The sequence below is a fragment of the Nansenia antarctica genome (assembly GCF_963989245.1).
Source record: "Nansenia antarctica genome assembly, chromosome: 18".
In the NCBI taxonomy this organism is placed as follows: domain Eukaryota; kingdom Metazoa; phylum Chordata; class Actinopteri; order Argentiniformes; family Microstomatidae; genus Nansenia; species Nansenia antarctica.
Genome location: NC_137691.1, coordinates 21,738,892 through 21,759,429, shown reverse-complemented (window position 1 = coordinate 21,759,429; position 20,538 = coordinate 21,738,892). Strand labels below are relative to the sequence as shown.

General features: G+C 46.8%; 1 protein-coding gene across 1 annotated transcript in view; it reads right to left on the bottom strand.

Annotated features, from left to right (window-relative positions):
- Positions 1-20,538, bottom strand: part of celsr2 (cadherin, EGF LAG seven-pass G-type receptor 2) — a gene marked incomplete at both ends in the record, with an annotated part of 75,482 nt that overhangs the window by 7,647 nt on the left and 47,297 nt on the right. The window contains 12 exons of the mRNA XM_080548674.1: positions 60-154; positions 288-389; positions 696-879; positions 2,561-2,681; positions 2,812-2,953; positions 3,179-3,353; positions 3,462-3,575; positions 3,698-3,877; positions 10,677-10,843; positions 15,490-15,615; positions 15,971-16,134; positions 16,496-16,653. Coding sequence (XP_080404800.1) covers positions 60-154; positions 288-389; positions 696-879; positions 2,561-2,681; positions 2,812-2,953; positions 3,179-3,353; positions 3,462-3,575; positions 3,698-3,877; positions 10,677-10,843; positions 15,490-15,615; positions 15,971-16,134; positions 16,496-16,653 — 1,728 coding nt within the window. The remainder of the gene's footprint in view (positions 1-59; positions 155-287; positions 390-695; positions 880-2,560; positions 2,682-2,811; positions 2,954-3,178; positions 3,354-3,461; positions 3,576-3,697; positions 3,878-10,676; positions 10,844-15,489; positions 15,616-15,970; positions 16,135-16,495; positions 16,654-20,538) is intronic.

The window sequence follows — 20,538 nt, the reverse complement described above, 5'->3', positions numbered from 1 at the left end:
ATATCATTAGTCATTGAGAAGAGCTATAACGAGGGCGTCTGGAGATGAGAGGTACACACCAGGGCCTTGAGTTTGGTGAAGGTGACGGAGGTACAGTTGAAGAGATCGGGGGGCAGCCAGCCCTTGTGCTCATCACAGTGGCGGATGGCCGTGCCTAGGAAAGACAGAAAAAGAAAACGTAGGAAATAGAGGAAAAGTAGAGCTCAGCGAAAGAGGAGTTCAAGGCAAAATGTCAAATGTTTCCATTAATATATGGTAATTTGATACACTGCGGAAAGCCATCGTACCGACAGATCCCTTGGGACAAGGGACTGCGGCAGGCAGCCCAAACTTAGTCCTGGGCCACCAGATCCCTGCCTCAATGGCCTGAGGACAGCTGTCATAGATCACTAGGAGAGAGAGAGAGAGAGAGAGAGAGAGAGAGAGAGAGAGAGAGAGAGAGAAGAGATAAGAAAAGCTGTTAACTCAATTGTCCAGGGACATGTAACCTAATCTCTGATACGAGTCATACGTCAGACACTATGAGTGTCTAAGATATTGGCTTAGTACCACAAAACTCAACACAAATGTATTGACTTAAAAAAAAGAAGAAAATAAATCTGCTTATATGCACATAAATCCATCAAATGATTGGTGCTATTCATAGAACACGTCTAAAGACAAGAGAGTAGAACCAACGCCATGGTCATCCTCACCTTCGCAGCCGTTGGGAGACACCTCAGCGAAGGGGTTGTCACAGCGGTCGCACTGGCGCCCGATGACACCCGGTTTACACTGGCACTGGCCACTCTCCTTCTCGCATGCCCGGGAGAAGGAGCCCACTGGGTAGCAATCACACAGCAGGCACGCCTCGCTGGCCCCAGGGCGGTAGTGGTTATCCTGAGAGGGAAAGAAGGGGAAGAGAGAGAGAGAGAGAGAGAGAGAGAGAGAGAGAGAGAGAGAGAGAGAGAGAGAGAGAGGGAGGTTATACACATACTGTAGTATTTGCACCTAGTCCAGATTCACACGTCATCCCTGCCAACGACCAGCCGCATGGTGTGGTTAGGTGTGAACATGGTGTGGTTAGGTGTATACGTGGTGTGGTTAGGTGTGTACATGGTGTGGTTAGGTGTATACATGGTGTGGTTAGGTGTGTACATGGTGTGGTTAGGTGTGTACATGGTGTGGTTAGGTGTGTACATGGTGTGGTTAGGTGTATACATGGTGTGGTTAGGTGTGTACATGGTGTGGTTAGGTGTATACATGGTGTGGTTAGGTGTGTACATGGTGTGGTTAGGTGTGTACATGGTGTGGTTAGGTGTGTACATGGTGTGGTTAGGTGTGTACATGGTGTGGTTAGGTGTATACATGGTGTGGTTAGGTGTATACATGGTGTGGTTAGGTGTGTACATGGTGTGGTTAGGTGTATACATGGTGTGGTTAGGTGTGTACATGGTGTGGTTAGGTGTGTACATGGTGTGGTTAGGTGTGTACATGGTGTGGTTAGGTGTGTACATGGTGTGGTTAGGTGTATACATGGTGTGGTTAGGTGTATACATGGTGTGGTTAGGTGTATACATGGTGTGGTTAGGTGTATACATGGTGTGGTTAGGTGTGTACATGGTGTGGTTAGGTGTATACATGGTGTGGTTAGGTGTGTACATGGTGTGGTTAGGTGTGTACATGGTGTGGTTAGGTGTGTACATGGTGTGGTTAGGTGTGTACATGGTGTGGTTAGGTGTGTACATGGTGTGGTTAGGTGTGTACATGGTGTGGTTAGGTGTATACATGGTGTGGTTAGGTGTATACATGGTGTGGTTAGGTGTGTACATGGTGTGGTTAGGTGTATACATGGTGTGGTTAGGTGTGTACATGGTGTGGTTAGGTGTGTACATGGTGTGGTTAGGTGTGTACATGGTGTGGTTAGGTGTGTACATGGTGTGGTTAAGGTGTATACATGGTGTGGTTAGGTGTATACATGGTGTGGTTAGGTGTGTACATGGTGTGGTTAGGTGTATACATGGTGTGGTTAGGTGTGTACATGGTGTGGTTAGGTGTGTACATGGTGTGGTTAGGTGTGTACATGGTGTGGTTAGGTGTGTACATGGTGTGGTTAGGTGTATACATGGTGTGGTTAGGTGTGTACATGGTGTGGTTAGGTGTATACATGGTGTGGTTAGGTGTGTACATGGTGTGGTTAGGTGTGTACATGGTGTGGTTAGGTGTGTACATGGTGTGGTTAGGTGTGTACATGGTGTGGTTAGGTGTATACATGGTGTGGTTAGGTGTATACATGGTGTGGTTAGGTGTGTACATGGTGTGGTTAGGTGTATACATGGTGTGGTTAGGTGTGTACATGGTGTGGTTAGGTGTGTACATGGTGTGGTTAGGTGTGTACATGGTGTGGTTAGGTGTGTACATGGTGTGGTTAGGTGTATACATGGTGTGGTTAGGTGTATACATGGTGTGGTTAGGTGTGTACATGGTGTGGTTAGGTGTATACATGGTGTGGTTAGGTGTGTACATGGTGTGGTTAGGTGTATACATGGTGTGGTTAGGTGTATACAGGCAGAGTGCTCACCTTGCAGCGACACTCCCCGATGGTCTTGTTGCAGTCCGCGTCGAACCCCTTGTCTGTCTGACAGTCACAGGGACCGCAGGTCTTATGTCCCCACCAGCCCCGGGGACACGGCAGGTCAGTCCTGAAAAGAGAGAGACACACACACACACACACACACACAGGAGATCAGAGACACTATGACACACTGTCCAGACACCGAAAGGAACGGACACACACGATGAAACATCACGATGGGATACCACTTGACTCACTTCTTCTCACAGTACTGGCCAAAGTGGTTGCTGGGACAGTCACAGGTGTAGCCACGGGCGGAGCTGGGCTTCCTGGTGCAAGCCGATTGGTGCTCACACGGGTTTAATGAACACGCGTCTGTGCAGTTATCGCCGTAGTAACCTAATAGCAGAGGAGAAGAGAAAAAAAACACAATTGAAATTTGTGAAGAATGCCTGGGAGAGATCAGGTGAAAGGTACAGTTAGGGTTGTGCTGCTAAGGATGAGTGATGGTGGTGGTAGTGATGGAGGGAGTGATGGTGGTGGTAGTGATGGAGGGAGTGGTGGTGGTGGTAGTAGTGATGGAGGGAGTGACCGTGGTGGGAGTGACGGTGGAGGCAGACTGACCGGTGAGGCAGGTGCAGGAGTGGCTGTCCCAGTCGTCGCTACAGTAGCTGTTGGAGGGGCAGGGGTTGGACACGCAGGGGTCCGGGACGCTGCAGCCCTGCTCCACGTTCACTCTCCTGGCCTGGGCCAAGCTGAGGGACACCGGGCTGGAGGAGGTCTCACCCACACGCAGACCCTGGAGGAACAGCACCCGGCAACACACTCAAACACACGGTACACTGTCACGGCACTGAAATGTGTGTTTGTTTGAGGGTGAGCCTGTGAACAGGAAGTGACGACTGACCTGCACACAGCCACGGAAGCCATGCTGCACTTTCCCATCAGCCCCGGCGACGCCCCCGACAGTCACAGTCTTCAGCTTCACGCCCTTCAGCTTGGCATCCACCTCCATACTCGCCTGAACAGATACATTAACACACATTAACACACTCACACACACACACACACACTCCGTTTCCTGTCTGCGTCTATGCTGCCGTACGACACCAGTCCTACTGTACGTCTGCTGAGTGATCTTACCGTGTAGAGGCCGTGGTCGAAGGACAACACGGCCTTGTGGCGGGGCGCTGCCCCCGGTGCCCCCCTCAGCTCCAGCTGCAGGTGGTGCCAGTCCCCGTCGTTCACCGTCACCTCCTCCACTCTGGACAGTGTGGAGTCCTCACCCCTCTGCAGGGCCATCACCACACTGCCCCCTCGCAGCTGAGAGGAGAGAGAGAGAGGGAGGGAGGGGGAGGGGGTGGGGGGGAAAGAGAGAGAGAGAGAGAGAGTCTAGTTGAGAATCACTTTCCCACAGGCTCAGGGAGATGAAAAGTTTTCCTCATGAATCACTGAGAATGTTACAGCGAAGGTTGAAAAGTACAACTGTTGTACAGGTACGCTAGGTTTCAAATGTAAAGTAGCTGGAGGACAGTTATGCAACTTCAAAGAGGTACCCGTCTACACACAAGACAACAGGAGCCTTTCATCAAGTCTAAAACGGTATAGTAGCTCTCAGATCTTAGGAAGAGCCATTTAGACATTTATTAAGCTTTTTTTTTTTTTTGACAGATGGACTCGAACTTTATAAAAAAATTAAAACGTCCGTCTGTAAAGCCTGGAGGAGACGTGCTGGGTTACATGCTCTGATGCTCTGATGCTCTGATCTAACCCATCACACACTGAGTGGGGCAGACGGCTGTTTGTGTTCATAATCTGATTTGGACACATTTTAGCACCATCAACAAATTCTCTATGAAAATTGAAATATATGTTGGGTAATGTAGTTGGAGTGTTGTGTCTGTGCCAGTCTTGTTGGGAGGATTATGAATGCATGATGTAACACAGACTGCGGTTACATGCACACCATAAGCCGCTTAATACCGGCGTATGCTCAATAAGCCGCTTGGGCAAGTGTCATGTAAACGCTTACTCCGCTCATGAACCCTGGCTTCCGCCTGTTCGAAGCCGCTTATTGTGGCATGTAAACACCTTAAGCGGCATATGACTCTTATCTGAGTATTCCGTCACGTCTGCGCATGCTCGATTCTCCTCGCTCACCTTGATATGTAAACTTTGACGTGAAAACATGGCTTGCAGCAAATTCGTGGCTGAAATCGTTTAGTGTCTTCTGGCCTTTACAACAAATATTCATTCAAAAAGAGCTGAACTCTTTAAATCATAACCATTCCACGGCGGGGGAAAAAGACAATCATATTTGCCTACCTTATCGGAGTTGAATACATCGATCATGTTATTGTAATCCAAAGCGTCTGTTAGTTAGTTAGTTCAAAAGCCAAACGTGTCATGTTGTTGCTAAGGTTAGCATGCAGGCTAGCATGACAGGTTGTCAATGCTGTGGTCATTTCTCCTTCATTCATACGATATCCACACAGCCAATTATTTGTGGGAGGAAGTGTGTCTGCTCAAATCGCTCTGCTGTCACGCATGCTTCTTCAACTCTGGGTACTTGAATGAGCTGTGTAACGGATCCCCGTATATGAATAGCTTGAAAACTTACTGCTGGTATTTTACTTGTTTATTTCTTTCCTTTTGCATGTTGGTACAATCATTAAACTGTGAAGGTCCGCATGTAATACGTTCTATAAACTAATAAAGTAAGAACTATGGCCTCATATACGGGTCCATTAACCTTTTCTTTCTTTACGTTATCCCTTTTCGTGACGAGCTATTGCTAAACTTGACGAGAGCTTCATCATAACGGAAGCAGATAAACAAAACACGCACATTTGCAACATCTTCGCAATAAAAGTCAGAATGTACAGTATACTCACTAGTAGGTGGCAAAAGGCCTCTATACAATAAAAGCCACGGATATCCAATTCGATAACATATATATATATCACATATAAAAATTTGTCCTGTAATAAGTAGGTTACAAATGTACAAATGTAGCCTACAGCAGGTTAATTAACTTATAATAATAAGCTTTCCATGGGGTTATTTACCAGCTGACTGATCACTGACCATGCCTTTGCAGAACACAGATTTTTTTCACGGTACACTTGTGGACTCCAAACTGGTTGGCAATAACACGATACTCAGCGCAACTTCCTAGTTTGTACACTACGATAGCCACACGCATGGGAAGAGGCACTGGGGCACATAGGCTACTGTATTGGGAAATGTTGTGTAAATAGTACCTACAGCAGACTAGACTTACTAGAAGTTGGTGCGAAAAACGAGGGGACTGTAACGGCGGAATTCTTGAAACAACACAGGATCCCATTCGACCTCGCGCGGTCGCCGGGTGAAAAATATTACGCGATCCCCGCCCTCAGGCGCAAGCGGCGGAGGCGAGACCGTAAACAACGCCGAGGAGGAAGGGGAGGCCTGCTAGCTAGGCTGAGACGTAGCCCGGATAAGCCAGCTTTGCAGAGTATTTTCCTATCCAACGTCAGGTCCCTGGCTAATAAGATGGACGAATTGAGACTACAGGTCGCCAAAAATAACATCGTGGGAGATAGCTGTGTGATTATTCTCACTGAAACCTGGCTAAATGACACTATCCTGGACTCCGCGGTTAGCCTGGAAGGACGGACCCTTCACCGGGCAGATCGGACTTTGCTTAGCGGAAAGACCCACGGAGGTGGGCTCATTATATCTACGAAGGATAGCTGGTGCTTAAACACGAAAACTGTAAGTAGCCACTGTTCCCCAAACCTGGAAGACTGTTAAATGCCGACCCACTTACCTCCCGAGGGAATTCAATGCAGTGTATATTACAAGCGTTTACATTGCACCTAATGCAGATGGTAGCTTAGCATTGGCGCGACTATATGACGTCATCCGTGGTCAACAGAACGCGGACCCACAGGCAGTTCACATTATAGCCGGAGATTTTAATCATGCCGACCTGAAGGCAGTACTACCCAAGTTCTATCAGCATGTTAAATGTGCAACAAGAGGAGAAAAAACACTGGATAAGGTATACACCAACATCAAGCGTGCTTACGGCCAAGCTCCACCATGGCCATCGAGCGTTGCGTCTAATGTGCGTTGCGTCCGAAATTGGGATCAAATGCATTGTAATCAATGAAAGGTGCTCCACCTGCTGCGTTGCGTTGCGTCAGCGTTGCGTCCGATGGCTGCGTCCAAAGTAGACTTTCAAAAAAGTTTGATTTTTGACGGTGAGCGCCGTGGGGCGTCAATCACCGCACCTGTGGTGAACTCTTGTTGCAGGAATGGACGACGCAGATGTGGATAAATTAAGCTATACGTACCCATAATTGATGAAAGAGATGTAAGAGAATGTAGGTGCTCTCCTGATCCAGAAATTCCCGCTATGAACGTCTCTGGAATAACCTCGCGCTCTGAGCTCTCCTCGCGCTCGGTGGAGCATATGACAGTAAGACTTTTCCTACTTGACTGGGGTCACATGACTTTATTCCCTTATAGATGATCCACAGCTGCTCAAACTATCAACTGCAACTCTGTTGATATGCAACTAGATTTATGGTTAAGGATAGGGTTAGATTTAAGGTTAGGGCAAGGTTTAGGATTAGTGGTTAGTTAGTTGAAATGTTGTTGACAGTTAGTTGAACATCTACTGAACTAACAACTATCTATTTGGGAATATGTAGATAAAATATTACCCTGATTGGAAAATGTTCTGTATGATGTTGTTATGGTTGTGGACATATTGCAGTCAAGGGTGAAATTACTCCCGTATACAAAAAATGCCAGTGGAGCTAGAGTAGAACGTTGACGTTGACGCAACGTTGACGCAACGCTGCAGGTGGAGCTTGGACAACGGGAAGTTGACGCAACGTCGATGGCGAGTTGACGCAACGCAGCAGGTGGAGCTTGGCCGTTACAAGGCTAGACCGCTAGCTCATCTAGGCATGTCTGACCATGTGTCAATCCTCCTGATCCCAGCCTACACTACCATGAGGAAAAGTGCTCCCATCATCACTAAGACTGTCAGAACCTGGCCAGAAGGGTCCGCTCCACTGCAGATCTGCCTAAATGACACCTCATGGCAGGAATATGAGCATGAGGACCTGGAACAGTTCACGTCGTCGGTTCTGAACCACATAGTGAACTGCACCAACTCAGTCACCGTGGACAAACGGGTCCGGGTCTACCCCAACACGAAGCCATGGATGACTGGGAAGGTCCAAAAACTGATCAATGAGAGGGACAACGCCTTCTTCGCAGGGAAGGGCACACTGCTGTACAGCACCACCAGGGCTAACCTAAAGCGCGGCATCCGAGAGGCCAAGGTAGACCACAGAGAGAAGATTGAAGAATGCTTCCTGAGCAACGACTCCAGGCGGATGTGGCAGGGGGTTCAGCACATGACAAACTTCAGAGCCAACAGGCTTACAGCCGCAGAGGACGACCCCCTGCTGGCGGAAAAGCTGAACTCCTTCTACGCCCGGTTCGACGAGGGGCGAACGGAGGTAACCACAACACAAACACCACTCTCTCCAGCTCTCAGCAGCCTCACCTTCACAGAGCATGAAGTGAGACGCGTGCTGAAGGCGGTGGACCCCAGGAAAGCCTTGGGGCCGGATGGCGTCCTGGGACGGGTGCTGAGGGACTGCGCCGACCAGCTGGCCGGGGTTTTCACCAACATCTTCAACCAGTCCCTGTCCCAGGCCACCATCCCACCCTGCCTGAAAACCTCAACTATCATCCCAGTCCCGAAGAAAAGCACGGTGAGCTGCCTAAACGACTACCGCCCGGTGGCACTCACACCAATCATCATGAAGTGCTTCGAGAAACTAGTCCAGGCCCACATACTCACACGCCTCCCGCCCAACATGGATCCATACCAGTTCGCCTACAGAGCCCACAGGTCCACAGAGGACGCCATGGCGACGACTCTCCACGCCACTCTATCCCACCTGGAGAGGGGAAACAGCTACGCGAGACTGCTCTTTGTGGACTTCAGCTCTGCCTTCAACACCATCCTTCCAGACAGGCTAGTGACCAAACTACTAGACCTGGGACTATCACACTCTATATGTGCATGGATCAAGGACTTCCTGACCGACCGCCCCCAGAGGGTGCGGGTGGGCTCCCACACCTCCACAGCCCTCAGACTCAGCACTGGGTCCCCCCAGGGCTGCGTGCTAAGCCCCATCCTCTACAACCTCTACACCTACGACTTCACCCCCGTCCACCCCAGCAACTCCATCGTAAAGTTTGCAGACGACACCACCGTGGTGGGCTGCATCTCGGGGGGGGGACGAGGCGGCGTACAGGGATGAGGTAGAGCAACTGAGCAAGCTGTGCAAGGTTAACAACCTGCTGCTGAACAAGTCAAAGACCCAGGAAATCATTGTGGACTTCAGGAGGAAAAAGTCTGAGGTCCAGCCCCTGCTCATCGACGGAGAGAGCGTGGAGAGAGTCTCAGCCCTCCGATTCCTGGGGGTGCACATACAGGATGACCTGTCCTGGAAGAACAACACAGCAGCCACCATCAAGAAGGCACAACAGCGGCTCTACTTCCTGAGAGTCCTCAGGAAGGAACACAACAAGCAGGAGATAATGGTGGCCTACTACCGCGGCGCAGTGGAGAGCATCCTCACCTACGGCATCTGCAACTGGTTCTCCAGCTGCACAACCGCGGAGAGAAATGCGCTACAGTCGTGAGAACAGCCCAGAAGATCACCGGCGCCCCCCTCCCCTCTCTGGAAGAGCTGTACAACACACGCTGTCTCAGGAAGGCCTCCAAGATCTCCAGAGACCCAACCCACCCTGGGTACGAACACTTTGCCCGGCTGCCCTCGAAAAGGCGGTACAGGACCATGGCCGCAAGGACAAACAGACTGAAGCACAGCTTCTACCCCAGGGCCATCCAGGCCCTGAACACAGCAAAGACCTAGGTTCTGGGCCCTGGACAGTCTGGACGGATTGATGGCAGCTGCTGGACTGAAAAAATCAGGTGTAGTGCTGAGGCACAAATATGTACATTTCAAGCCTGCAAACTGCGGCTTTAAATGAATGTGCAATAACACTATGTGCAATATGACAACCCTAGTCGTCTATCTGTACAGTATAGTATAGTGGATAGTGTACATAGCCTTTATTTATGTAAACCAGCTCCTTCCCTTCTTGTGTTTTTTCTTATTTTTTCCCTTTTTTTTTTTTCTTTCCTAGCACCAGGGGAGCCACCCCTCCTAAATTTCGTTGTTTGGTACCTGTACTATAGCAATGACAATAAAGACCATTCATTCATTCATTCATTCATTCATTAACAGAATGAGACTTGACCGTTTCCATCAACACGCACAGTTTGTTTTGGGGGTGGTGCATCGAAAACGACACACCTCAGTGACCGTATACATTGGTGAGATAACCAGCCTTGAATGGACTCGATCCGGTTCTCCTATCAAGACTGACAGACGCAGAAGCAAAGTTTGGGAAATAACGCACTGTTTTGTTTTCATGCAATGAATTTAATATACCCAGTTATGCGCGCAGCGGGAGAGAGAGACGCATTTTCTAGCTTAAAAACTCAGCACGCCGGTGTTTACGTTCAGTTATTTCCATGAATCCGTTGCATAAATTCCCACGTTTGTTATGCTATGTTTTCCGGTCACTTGTCATGTGTTTATACAGCATGGATGTTACGTGCCTGATGCCTTTGATGCGCACATCATTTTATGACAAGTTTTTCTCCGTTGGAAATAACTGGCGGCTGGTCCGTGAAATATTAGGCTATCCGTTAAATAGGCTAATATTTCAGGGACCAGCAATAACGGAGCACTATGTTGGAAACAAGCATGATGGCTTAGCTGTGGGTTAACGCCGCTCAACGACCACAACCAAGCTACCAACACTAACGTTACCATAGTAACAACTATTGTCCCTCCCGCCGAATCCGATTATGCCAAATGAACATGTAAACGAGATACGCCAGTTGCTACAGCCATGTAAACACCATAAGCGGCGTATGCTCAATAAGGCATGTAACCGCAGTCACAGTCTCCAGATTAGTTAGACTCTGTGGATGAGACTGTAAGAGAGTGTGTGTGTGTGTGTGTCTCACCTGTAGAGAGAGGTTGTGGTGCTGCCCGGCCATGACATGCAGGAGGGTGGCGCTGGGCTGGCGCGTGCGGAACATGAGCTCCACATGCCAGGGCACCGTGACCGCAGCCACCAGGTTACTCCACTGCAACAGGCTGTTGCCCAGGAAACGCTGCGGGCTGGCCATCACTGCAACACACGGAACCAGAGAGAGGGGGATGAAGAAAACAATTAAAGAATCAAGGGGGAGGACAATAGGACAGAGAAAGAAAGAGAAAAAGAAAGAAAGAAAGAGAGAGAGGAAAACAGGGAAGCAGAGGAAAGAGAGACAGTGGGGTTGAGATAGGAATGAGGAAATGTCTTATCTCTCACAGTGGAAATGTCTTATCTCTCACAGTGGGTGACAATGAGTAATTTATTAGCCTTCATATTGCAAAACATTCTGTGATCAAGTCTGTGCTCCAGTCTTTAATTGCTAGTGGGGAAAGTAGCTTCATGATATGAATCTAGCATACTGCATATACATATAACTGAGTGTTTGTGGCATTTTGCAACATAATACATCTTGCATCAACAAATATTGTACAAGTTCTACAAGAGCCAAATACCAGAGGTGCTTTAATATCACCCCAGTACTACTTGTGATGAACGCATCCTCGGGCGTGTGTACGACAGCAGTGACTGACAACAGACTTGTTGTCCTTTTTTCATGTCAGGGAGAGGGGTGGGGGGGGTGACTCTTGCTGGTTGTTAGACATGTTTTTCTCTCTCATTCGCTTGTCAAACTCTTCACAGTGATGCACAAACACCCAGAATCACACAGACTATGCCCCATCAATAATATATGACAAGTGCAGAGGTGCCAGGACTGTCATTGGCTGAAAAGAGAGAACTCAAGGGACATCAAACCTGGCCGCAGTCTGGCAACGAAAGCAACACAAATATTGAAAACTGTCTTATGTACTGGGGAACGTTAAATGTACTGCGGAATGTCAAATGTACCCATGAGTGGGGTACTAAGGAATAGATCGGTTTGGAATTAATATTTATCATGTTGTTTTTGGAGTCTATTTAATTCCTCCCCAACCAGAGCCAAACTACAGCAGTGATGACGGAAGAAAGAAACCGTTTTTTTCTCTCCAGATCAACCAGATCCGGTGACATACTGCTGCCTGAGGCTAGTTGTAGGTTAGTAGCCACCAAGAGGGACCAAAGATAAATGTTTATACTGTATACAATATGCATGTTTATCATGAAATAATAAATGTTTCTCATTATACTGTACATTAGTTTTAACATTAGTGATTTGAAAGTCACCTTCAGTAGTCATGATGTATTAGCTGAGGAAACAGCTAACAGCTAACAAGGCTATTAGTTAGTGACCTACATTACATATGCATGGTCTCAAAGCTCAGTGAATCTAAATGAAAGATAAGCAGCATGGTAGCAGACGACATCGAGCCTGCTCCTTCTCCTTCCACACTACTTCTCTTCTTCAGATCGAGGAGTCACATGGGTTAATCCATGGTCACTCTTTTTCTTCACCTCTTACCCTTACTCCATCCCCCTTTCCCAACCACCCTCTGTGTGAGACAAAAAGTATTTCTTTATCCAACATTTTAATTAATAAGCTTTTTTATTGACCATTTAGGAGTTTCACATTTGGTCAGCTTTCTTTCCTTCTCCACTCTTTCGTCCTTTGCTTTCCCCTCGCATGGGCCATCACTCCCTCTCCGTCCTCCTCCACTCCCTCCCTCAAGCTGTCCCTACTTGTAAATCAGCAAGTCAGACAGCTGCAGAGCACTGAAGAGAAATTGATACTACTGCCTACACACACGCACACACAAGCTCTGTCAAGCTAAAGTTTCAATGTGACATTTCGAAAGAATAAAAGCGTACACAAACAGCCATAAAAGTTTAAACAAATAGCTATATCTATAAACTGTGACATATTCCCTCTCATAACAGGTCTGTAAATGCATTAACACACCTCACATCAATACCAAATGCTACGCTACAGGCCTCTGCGCATAGCCATGGTTATGAAATCCTCATGTCAGCGAATACAATATGACTAACTATCTGTGCCAGGAAGGAGCCAACGCTGAAATATTTATCAACTCTTAGCTGATTGAAGTACCTACTTTAGCTATTTACAGCACTGCCAACTCCTATCATCTGAATCATATCCCCCTCTCTGCACGACATGGTGCTTATGGCATATTTCTGCCTCACATCTCGGCTTTATACTCAAGAAACACCACCACACTAGCTACCAGATAAGGCACATAAAAGGGACCAATGCAGAATTACGATAAAGTGCATCAACTACAAAAAGCCTACTGCAGGTCAGCTGGGGGTTGTTGTCTATTTGATGGCCCACTTCAGTCCTAATGTATGCCTGTACCTCCTCACTAAACACGGTCTGTAGCACCCTATAATGTAATAATTTCCTGATAATGTAATAACGCCTGATAATGTAATAAAATGTCCACTTAACTCCATCGAAAATGTAATAAAACCCAATAATGTAATAATTGACCAATAATGTAATAAAATAACCTGACTGATATTGTAATAACATTTTTACTGATAATTTAATACCTTATTACATTATTGGGAATTTATTACACTTTCAGGTGGGTCTTTTTTTTTTTTTTACTGATAATGTAATACTTGACAGATAATGTAATACTATGTTCATTTTCAATCCAGAGTTCTACATTTAGTTTTTTAAGAATCTAAGACTGTTGTATACACCGGATTTAAGAATCTAAGAATCTTATTTACACTGGATTTGAAATAACAGAATGACTACTGGGTTAAATGACAGACTTGCATATGTGCAGATTACTCAGGGACATGAACAAAACCTTTGGTAACTCTTCATTTGAGGAGGGTATACAGTGGGTGCGGAAAGTATTCAGACCCCTTCAGTTTTTCCACATTTTCTTGTATTATAGCCTCAATTTAAAATGGATTAAATTAAAATAATTTGCCATCAATGCACACACAATACCCCAGAATCACAACAGGAAATCATTTTTATTTTTATTTTAGTAATACTAGAAAACCCCCATGTACAAAGTATTCAGACCCTTTGCTATGACACTCTTAAAATGAGCTAAAATGCAAAAATGTCATCAACAAATTACTCCATAAGTTGAATTGAGTCCATCTTAATGCAAGAACAATAGTTTGTGTAATTTTTGAATGAACATATTTGTTTTTATAGGGTTTCTAATTTGCATAGGAGTCAATGAGACTCTGTGTAGATCAGGTTGCCATAAAACATTGAGAAAATGGAGAGTAACAAAACTGCTCAGGAATGTGACCCTGAGGCCTGGGGAGACAAACATAAATCTACAAAGTTGAATGGTGGAGGGGTAAAAGCACAGCCGATGGGACAACATCATGCCAGTCACTCTACAAAATTGGTCTACAACCAAGTGGCAAAAAATAATCCCTTCATGTAAAAAATAAAATCTCATATCCATAATTGTGTTTGCAACAATGAAGTCAAGTGATACAGCAAAGAAAGTTGCTGGAAATGTGTTTATTTGGTTTTACTACAAAGCATTAAGTTTAGTACAATTTTGTAGATTTTTTGATTTCATGTTGTGATTCTGGGGTATTGTGTGTGGATTGATGGCAAACTATTTTAATTTAATCCATTTTAAATGTAATCTATAATACAACAAAATGTGGAAAAACTGAAGGGGTCTGAATACTTTCCGCACCCACTGTATACCGTCTAATGAAGAGTTATGCATTCATTCATTCAACACCTACATACACACTTACATGACACCTGACACAAACATAGGCCTACATATCCACTCATAAATTGTTATTATATCACTTTCATCATCTTCCTCTATGTCAAGTGGTCAGTTGACATACTGTCATACTGATTGTATATTATGTGACGTTGAATCAGCAGGTGATTGGACAGGAGAAACAGATCTAGAAATAGTCACAAAGTAACGCCACCAGATTTCTTAAGCGCTGTGTTCACGGCCCCATAGAATAACATTGGAAGCCCAGATCTTTTTGGAGGCGATCTCCATTTGAAACATCGACAACTTCTCAACATCTCTGCAGAAGAGATTAGCTGAACATTTGTCGAGCGTCATTGAAGCTTCTCTTTCTCCCTTTATATGATCACTTGGTAAGTGCGTATGCAATGTGTCAGCATCAATACCTTTCTGTCCCTGAGTAATCTGCACATATGCAAATCTGTAATTTAACCAGTAGTCATTCTGTTATTTCAAATCCAGTGTAAATAAGATTCTTAGATTCTTAAATCCAGTGTAAATAAGATTCTTAGATTCTTAAATCCAGTAGAAAATAAGATTCTTAGATTCTTAAATCCAGTGTAAATAAGATTCTTAGATTCTTAAATCCAGTGTATACAACAGTCTTAGATTCTTAAAAAACGAAATGTAGAACTCTGGATTGAAAATGAACATAGTATTACATTATCTGTCAAGTATTACATTATCAGTTTAAAAAAAAGTGTAATAAATTCCCAATAATGTAATAAGATATTACATTATCAGTAAAAATGTTATTACAATATCAGTCAGGTTATTTTATTACATTATTGGTCAATTATTACATTATTGGGTTTTATTACATTTTCGATGGAGTTAAGTGGACATTTTATTACATTATCAGGCGTTATTACATTATCAGGAAATTATTACATTATAGGGTGCTACAGGGTCTATAATGGTAGGTCATAGGACCAAGCAAGCTTGATCTCAAATGTTAACCATATGAAACCGCTTCCCCCCCAACTGCAATGCCTCACTTAGCTACACTTCACTTACCCTTTTCGCAGTTACGGCCTCCAGATCCTAGGGGGCAGTCACAGCTGAACGAGCCCCATAGGTTCACGCAGGTGCCGCCATTCAGACAGGGGTTGTTGTTGCAGAAATGCCTCTTGGCAGAGCATCCTAAGAAAGTGAGGAAATGAAGACTGTGAGAATGTGGACTGTGTCCTAGTTCCATCCCACCTCTTTAGGCTCTGAGGCAAGGTAGGAAATATTCAGAACACCAGGGAAACAGCTCATCAGAGTGAATCCATTTCTCCAACACAATTCCAGCGTCTTTGAGCCTCGGAAAAGCACTATATAAATTCAATTAATTATTATTATTATTATAATTCAAACTGAGCTCAACTACAAGAGTAGACTTGGGATGAGGCCTGCAAAAATGGTTGATCACGCTATAATAAAATATCAAAATCAGAAAAATACCGTTTAGCTGTGAATTTATAGTTCTAACGTTAAATGGCAACGTGCAACTTACCTGGCAGAGTTCCATTGTTGGCGATGAAGCTGGCCATGTCAATATGGCGGTTATCGATCCTCAGGTCTTTTATACAGCCCACGAACTGGCGGTTCTGGACTGGGAAGTCCTCAGGGAGCTTGGGCACGCCCCCCAGTAGAAGTGGACCTGTCAGGTCCAAAGATCTAAGAAGAACACAAAACACAGGCACATGTTAGAGTTCCCGCATGCTTCCACCAAGACCCATCATAAATACTGGTGTAGGCTTCATAAAATATTCATTAGAAAGACAGATTTTTCAGCTTGTTCTTTTTTTCTGATTTAAAAAATTAAAAACACTCCACAGAACCAAACTAACATGCTGGAGGTGGAAAACTTGAAAAGATTTGATTGCACTTGAAATCAACACAGTTAGCCTAGATTGTAAGATGAACATGCTTGGGGCAACCCAGCAAAACAGATTTTTTTCACTGCACAAGGTTAATTGTACTACGAGCAAATAGCAGTGCCCACAGAAGTACTAGCAAGCCCCTTCCATATCCTTACTTCTTGGATCCTGATTGGCTGCCCTGGGCAGAGCAGGTGTAGTTCCCAATCACATGACCAAATCTCAGTGCCACAGAGGTGTCGCAGTTGTCCACGGTTACTACCACAAACTTCTGGTCAGAGGGACCCTGGGGGAGGCCAGCATGGTTGAGGATTGGCTGTGGGTTGAGAGGAGGCAACCAAAACATGAGCATCCAATTAATACACAATAAACAAAGCTTTAGTTTGTGTCTCTAAATTGTACAGCATTTACAATTGCTCTATTCTAAATGGGAGATAGATGGCATTTGTGCTTGGGAATGAGGTGGACAGAGAAATGCTGTGTTTGGTAATGGATGGATAGATTGAGAGAGACAAACAGTAAGTAACACATTAAAAGCTGGGCATTGAGGCATAATATAATGTAAAGACATCCAGAGGATGATTCCCTGTAGGAACATCACGAGTTCTGGTTAATTCAAGGAGGGCTTTACGCTAAAAATAGACTTTCAGGAGAGGAAAGGGCAAATACAAGTTGACTTCAGTCTCTCTGCTACAAATACCTCAGACAGACTGAGAATAACTATGCTATTGTTTACTATGAGTGTGAAGTATTTTTAGTCAAGCATCGAGGCTCCCAGCAACATCGACACCGGACTCTACACCACCCTGAAGGCACAAACATCCCCTCATTCTGGACTAACTCTCGCTCACCTGTCATCACCACACACCGCACCGCTGACCCCTCAAACCTCCGCTCTCTCCCCCCTGCTCCCCCATCCATCTCCCTTGCACTGTTGAACACTCGCTCTCTCTCCAACAAATCCCCTGTCATATCTGAACTGATACTGGACAACAACCTGGACATACTTCTCCTCACTGAAACCTGGCAACAACCCTCGGACTACTACTCACTCAACCAGGCCACCCCCCCTAATTACACCTACATCGCTAAACCCCGCCTCTCTAAGCGAGGGGGTGGTCTCGCTGCTCTCCACAAACACTCCCTAACTGTCACTATACTGGACCTCAACCTCCCACCCATGTCATCCTTTGAATACCTTGCCTTTTCACTCCCCAACTCCATAACTGCACTCCTACTCTACCGCCCACCGAAGCCACACCCCTCTTTTCTTTCTGATCTCTCTGAACTCCTCACCATCGCCTCTTCCCTTTCTACCCGTCTCTTACTCACCGGTGACTTTAATATCCATGTCGACAAACCCAACTCCAACCTCACCTCTGACTTCCTCTCTCTCCTTGATTGTTTCCACCTCACCCAGCACATCAACTTCCCCACCCATGTAAAAGGCCACACACTCGACCTTGTCTGCTCTGCCTCCCTACCCATATCCAACCCCCACCCTCTTCCATTCCCACTCTCTGACCACCACTGCATCCTCTTCTCTGCCCCTCTGCCCCTACCGCGCCACCCCATCAAACGCACCATCTCTTTCCGTAACATAAAATCTGTCAACCCACTCACTCTGTCTCAGTCCATATCTTCTGCCCTCCCCACTGACTCCACTCCCACCAACCCGGAAGACTATGCCACCATGCTCAACTCCATTCTCTCTGACTCCCTTGACTCACTGGCCCCCTTGAAAACCATCACTGTCTCCTTCACCACCTCCTCCCCCTGGTACACCCCTGAACTACGCACCATGAAACAGACCGGCCGCCAACTAGAAAGACTCCACAACAAAAACCCACCTCACTGTCCATGCCGAAGCCTACAAGCACCATATCTCCTCCTACCGTGACGCACTCCAAGCTGCCAAATCTGCCTACTACTCCAACCTCATCAACACCACCAATCGAAACCCCCGCACCCTCTTCTCCACTGTCAATACACTACTCCAGCCCCCGGACAACAACACAACTTCCTCCCCTGATCTCTGCAACTCCTTTCTCCACGCCTTCAACAGCAAGATCTCCCACATCAACAGCTCACTGACTGCCTCCATCTCCAACTCCACCACCCCCGCCCCCCCTGCTGTCATCTTCCCCCCTCCTGATTACCCTCCCCCTACTCCTCTCACTACTTTCTCCCCTGTTGACTCCTCCCTCATCACTACTATCATCACCGCCTCCAAAACAACCACCTGCTCCCTCGACCCCCTCCCTACCACCTTGACCAAGGCCTGCCTCCCTGCCCTCATCCCCCACCTCACTGCCCTCTTCAATCAGTCCCTAAGGCCACGTTCCCTCAAGCTACAAACTTGCCGCTGTCACCCCCATTCTCAAAAAGCCCACTCTTGACCCAGGCAACCTCTCCAACTACCGCCCCATCTCCAACCTACCATTCTTTTCCAAAACCCTAGAGCGCGCTGTCGCTGCCCAACTTCACTCCCACCTCCAATCCAACAAACTATACGAACCCCTTCAATCTGGCTTCCGCCCACATCACAGCACTGAAACAGCCCTGGTCAAAGTCATCAACAATCTCCTCACCTCCGCAGACTCAGGTGCCCTCAACATCCTAGTTCTACTAGACCTGAGCGCAGCCTTCGACACAGTGTCCCACTCCATCCTCCTTCAAAGGCTGCGCCAACTGGGTGTTGAGGGCACCGCCCTGGACTGGCTCACCTCCTACCTCACCAACAGACAACAGTTCATCTCCCTCTCCGGTCACACCTCCTCCTCCTCCTCTGTCACACAGGGGGTCCCACAAGGCTCAGTCCTCGGCCCCCTGCTCTTCCTCTGCTACACACTCCCCCTCGGTCACATCATCCGCCAATTCAACCTGGACTTCCACTGCTACGCCGATGACACCCAGATTTACATCACCACAAACTCCACCCAGAACCCACCCCTCACTCACATCGAAAACTGCATTTCAGCAATAAAAACCTGGCTCACACACAACTTCCTCAAACTCAACAGTGAAAAGACCGAAGTCATCCTCATCGGCACCAAATCCACCCTCAATAAAACCGGACCCATCACACTCACCATTGATGACACTACCATCACCCCCTCCCCCCTGGCTCGCAACCTCGGCTTCATCCTGGACCCCACCCTCTCATTTGATCCCCACGTCCGCTCCATCGTCAAGACCTCCTACTTCCACCTCCGCAACATAGCAAAAATCAGACACTGCCTCTCCCCGCCCGCTGCTGAATCCCTCATCCACGCCTTCATCTCCTCCCACCTTGACTACTGCAACTCCCTACTCACCGGCATCACCTCCCGCTCCCTCCATAGACTCCAGATGGTCCAAAACTCTGCTGCACGCCTCCTTTCAAACACCCGCTCCTGTGACCACATCACTCCTGTCCTCCACTCTCTCCACTGGCTCCCCATCAAAGAATGCATCCAATTCAAAATCCTCATCCTCACATACAAAGCCCTCCATAGCCTGGCCCCCCCTTACCTGACTGACCTCCTTCTTCCCCACCGCCCTACCCGTACCCTCCGATCCTCATCCATTGTTCCCCTCACTGTCCCACCCTCAAAACTCAAAGGCTTCGGTCACCGTGCCTTTTCACGAGCTGCACCCCGCCTCTGGAACTCTCTCCCCCAACCACTCAGAGACTCACCCTCACTCCTCACTTTTAAATCCCACCTCAAAACCTACCTGTTCTCCCATGCCTACAGCCTCCCCTACCCCTAGCCATCTCCCCCATCCCGGCGACCCGCCCCCCCCCCGCCCTTGACACGCATACAACCTCCCCTACCCCTACCCATCTCCCCTAACCCTGCCACCACCCTGATATGCATACAGCCTCCCCTACCCCTAACCACCTCCCCTGTCCCTACCACCCCCCCCCCCCGTTCGCTGACTCTGTGTTCCATGTTACTTGTTGTTTTTGTGTTTTCCGTATCCCCTATATTGTCAGCGTGTTTGAGCCTCGGAAAAGCGCTATATAAATTAAATCTATTATTATTATTATTATTATAAGTAGGACTAAATGAGTGTGGCTAAGAATAATCCCACATGAACAATCAGAGTAAACGATCACTAAAGAAACTGTGACACCATCAATCTTAAATGTCTTCATTTAAAAAATAAATAATAATAATAATAAAAACCTTACCATTCAGAATACTCTACAGCATGA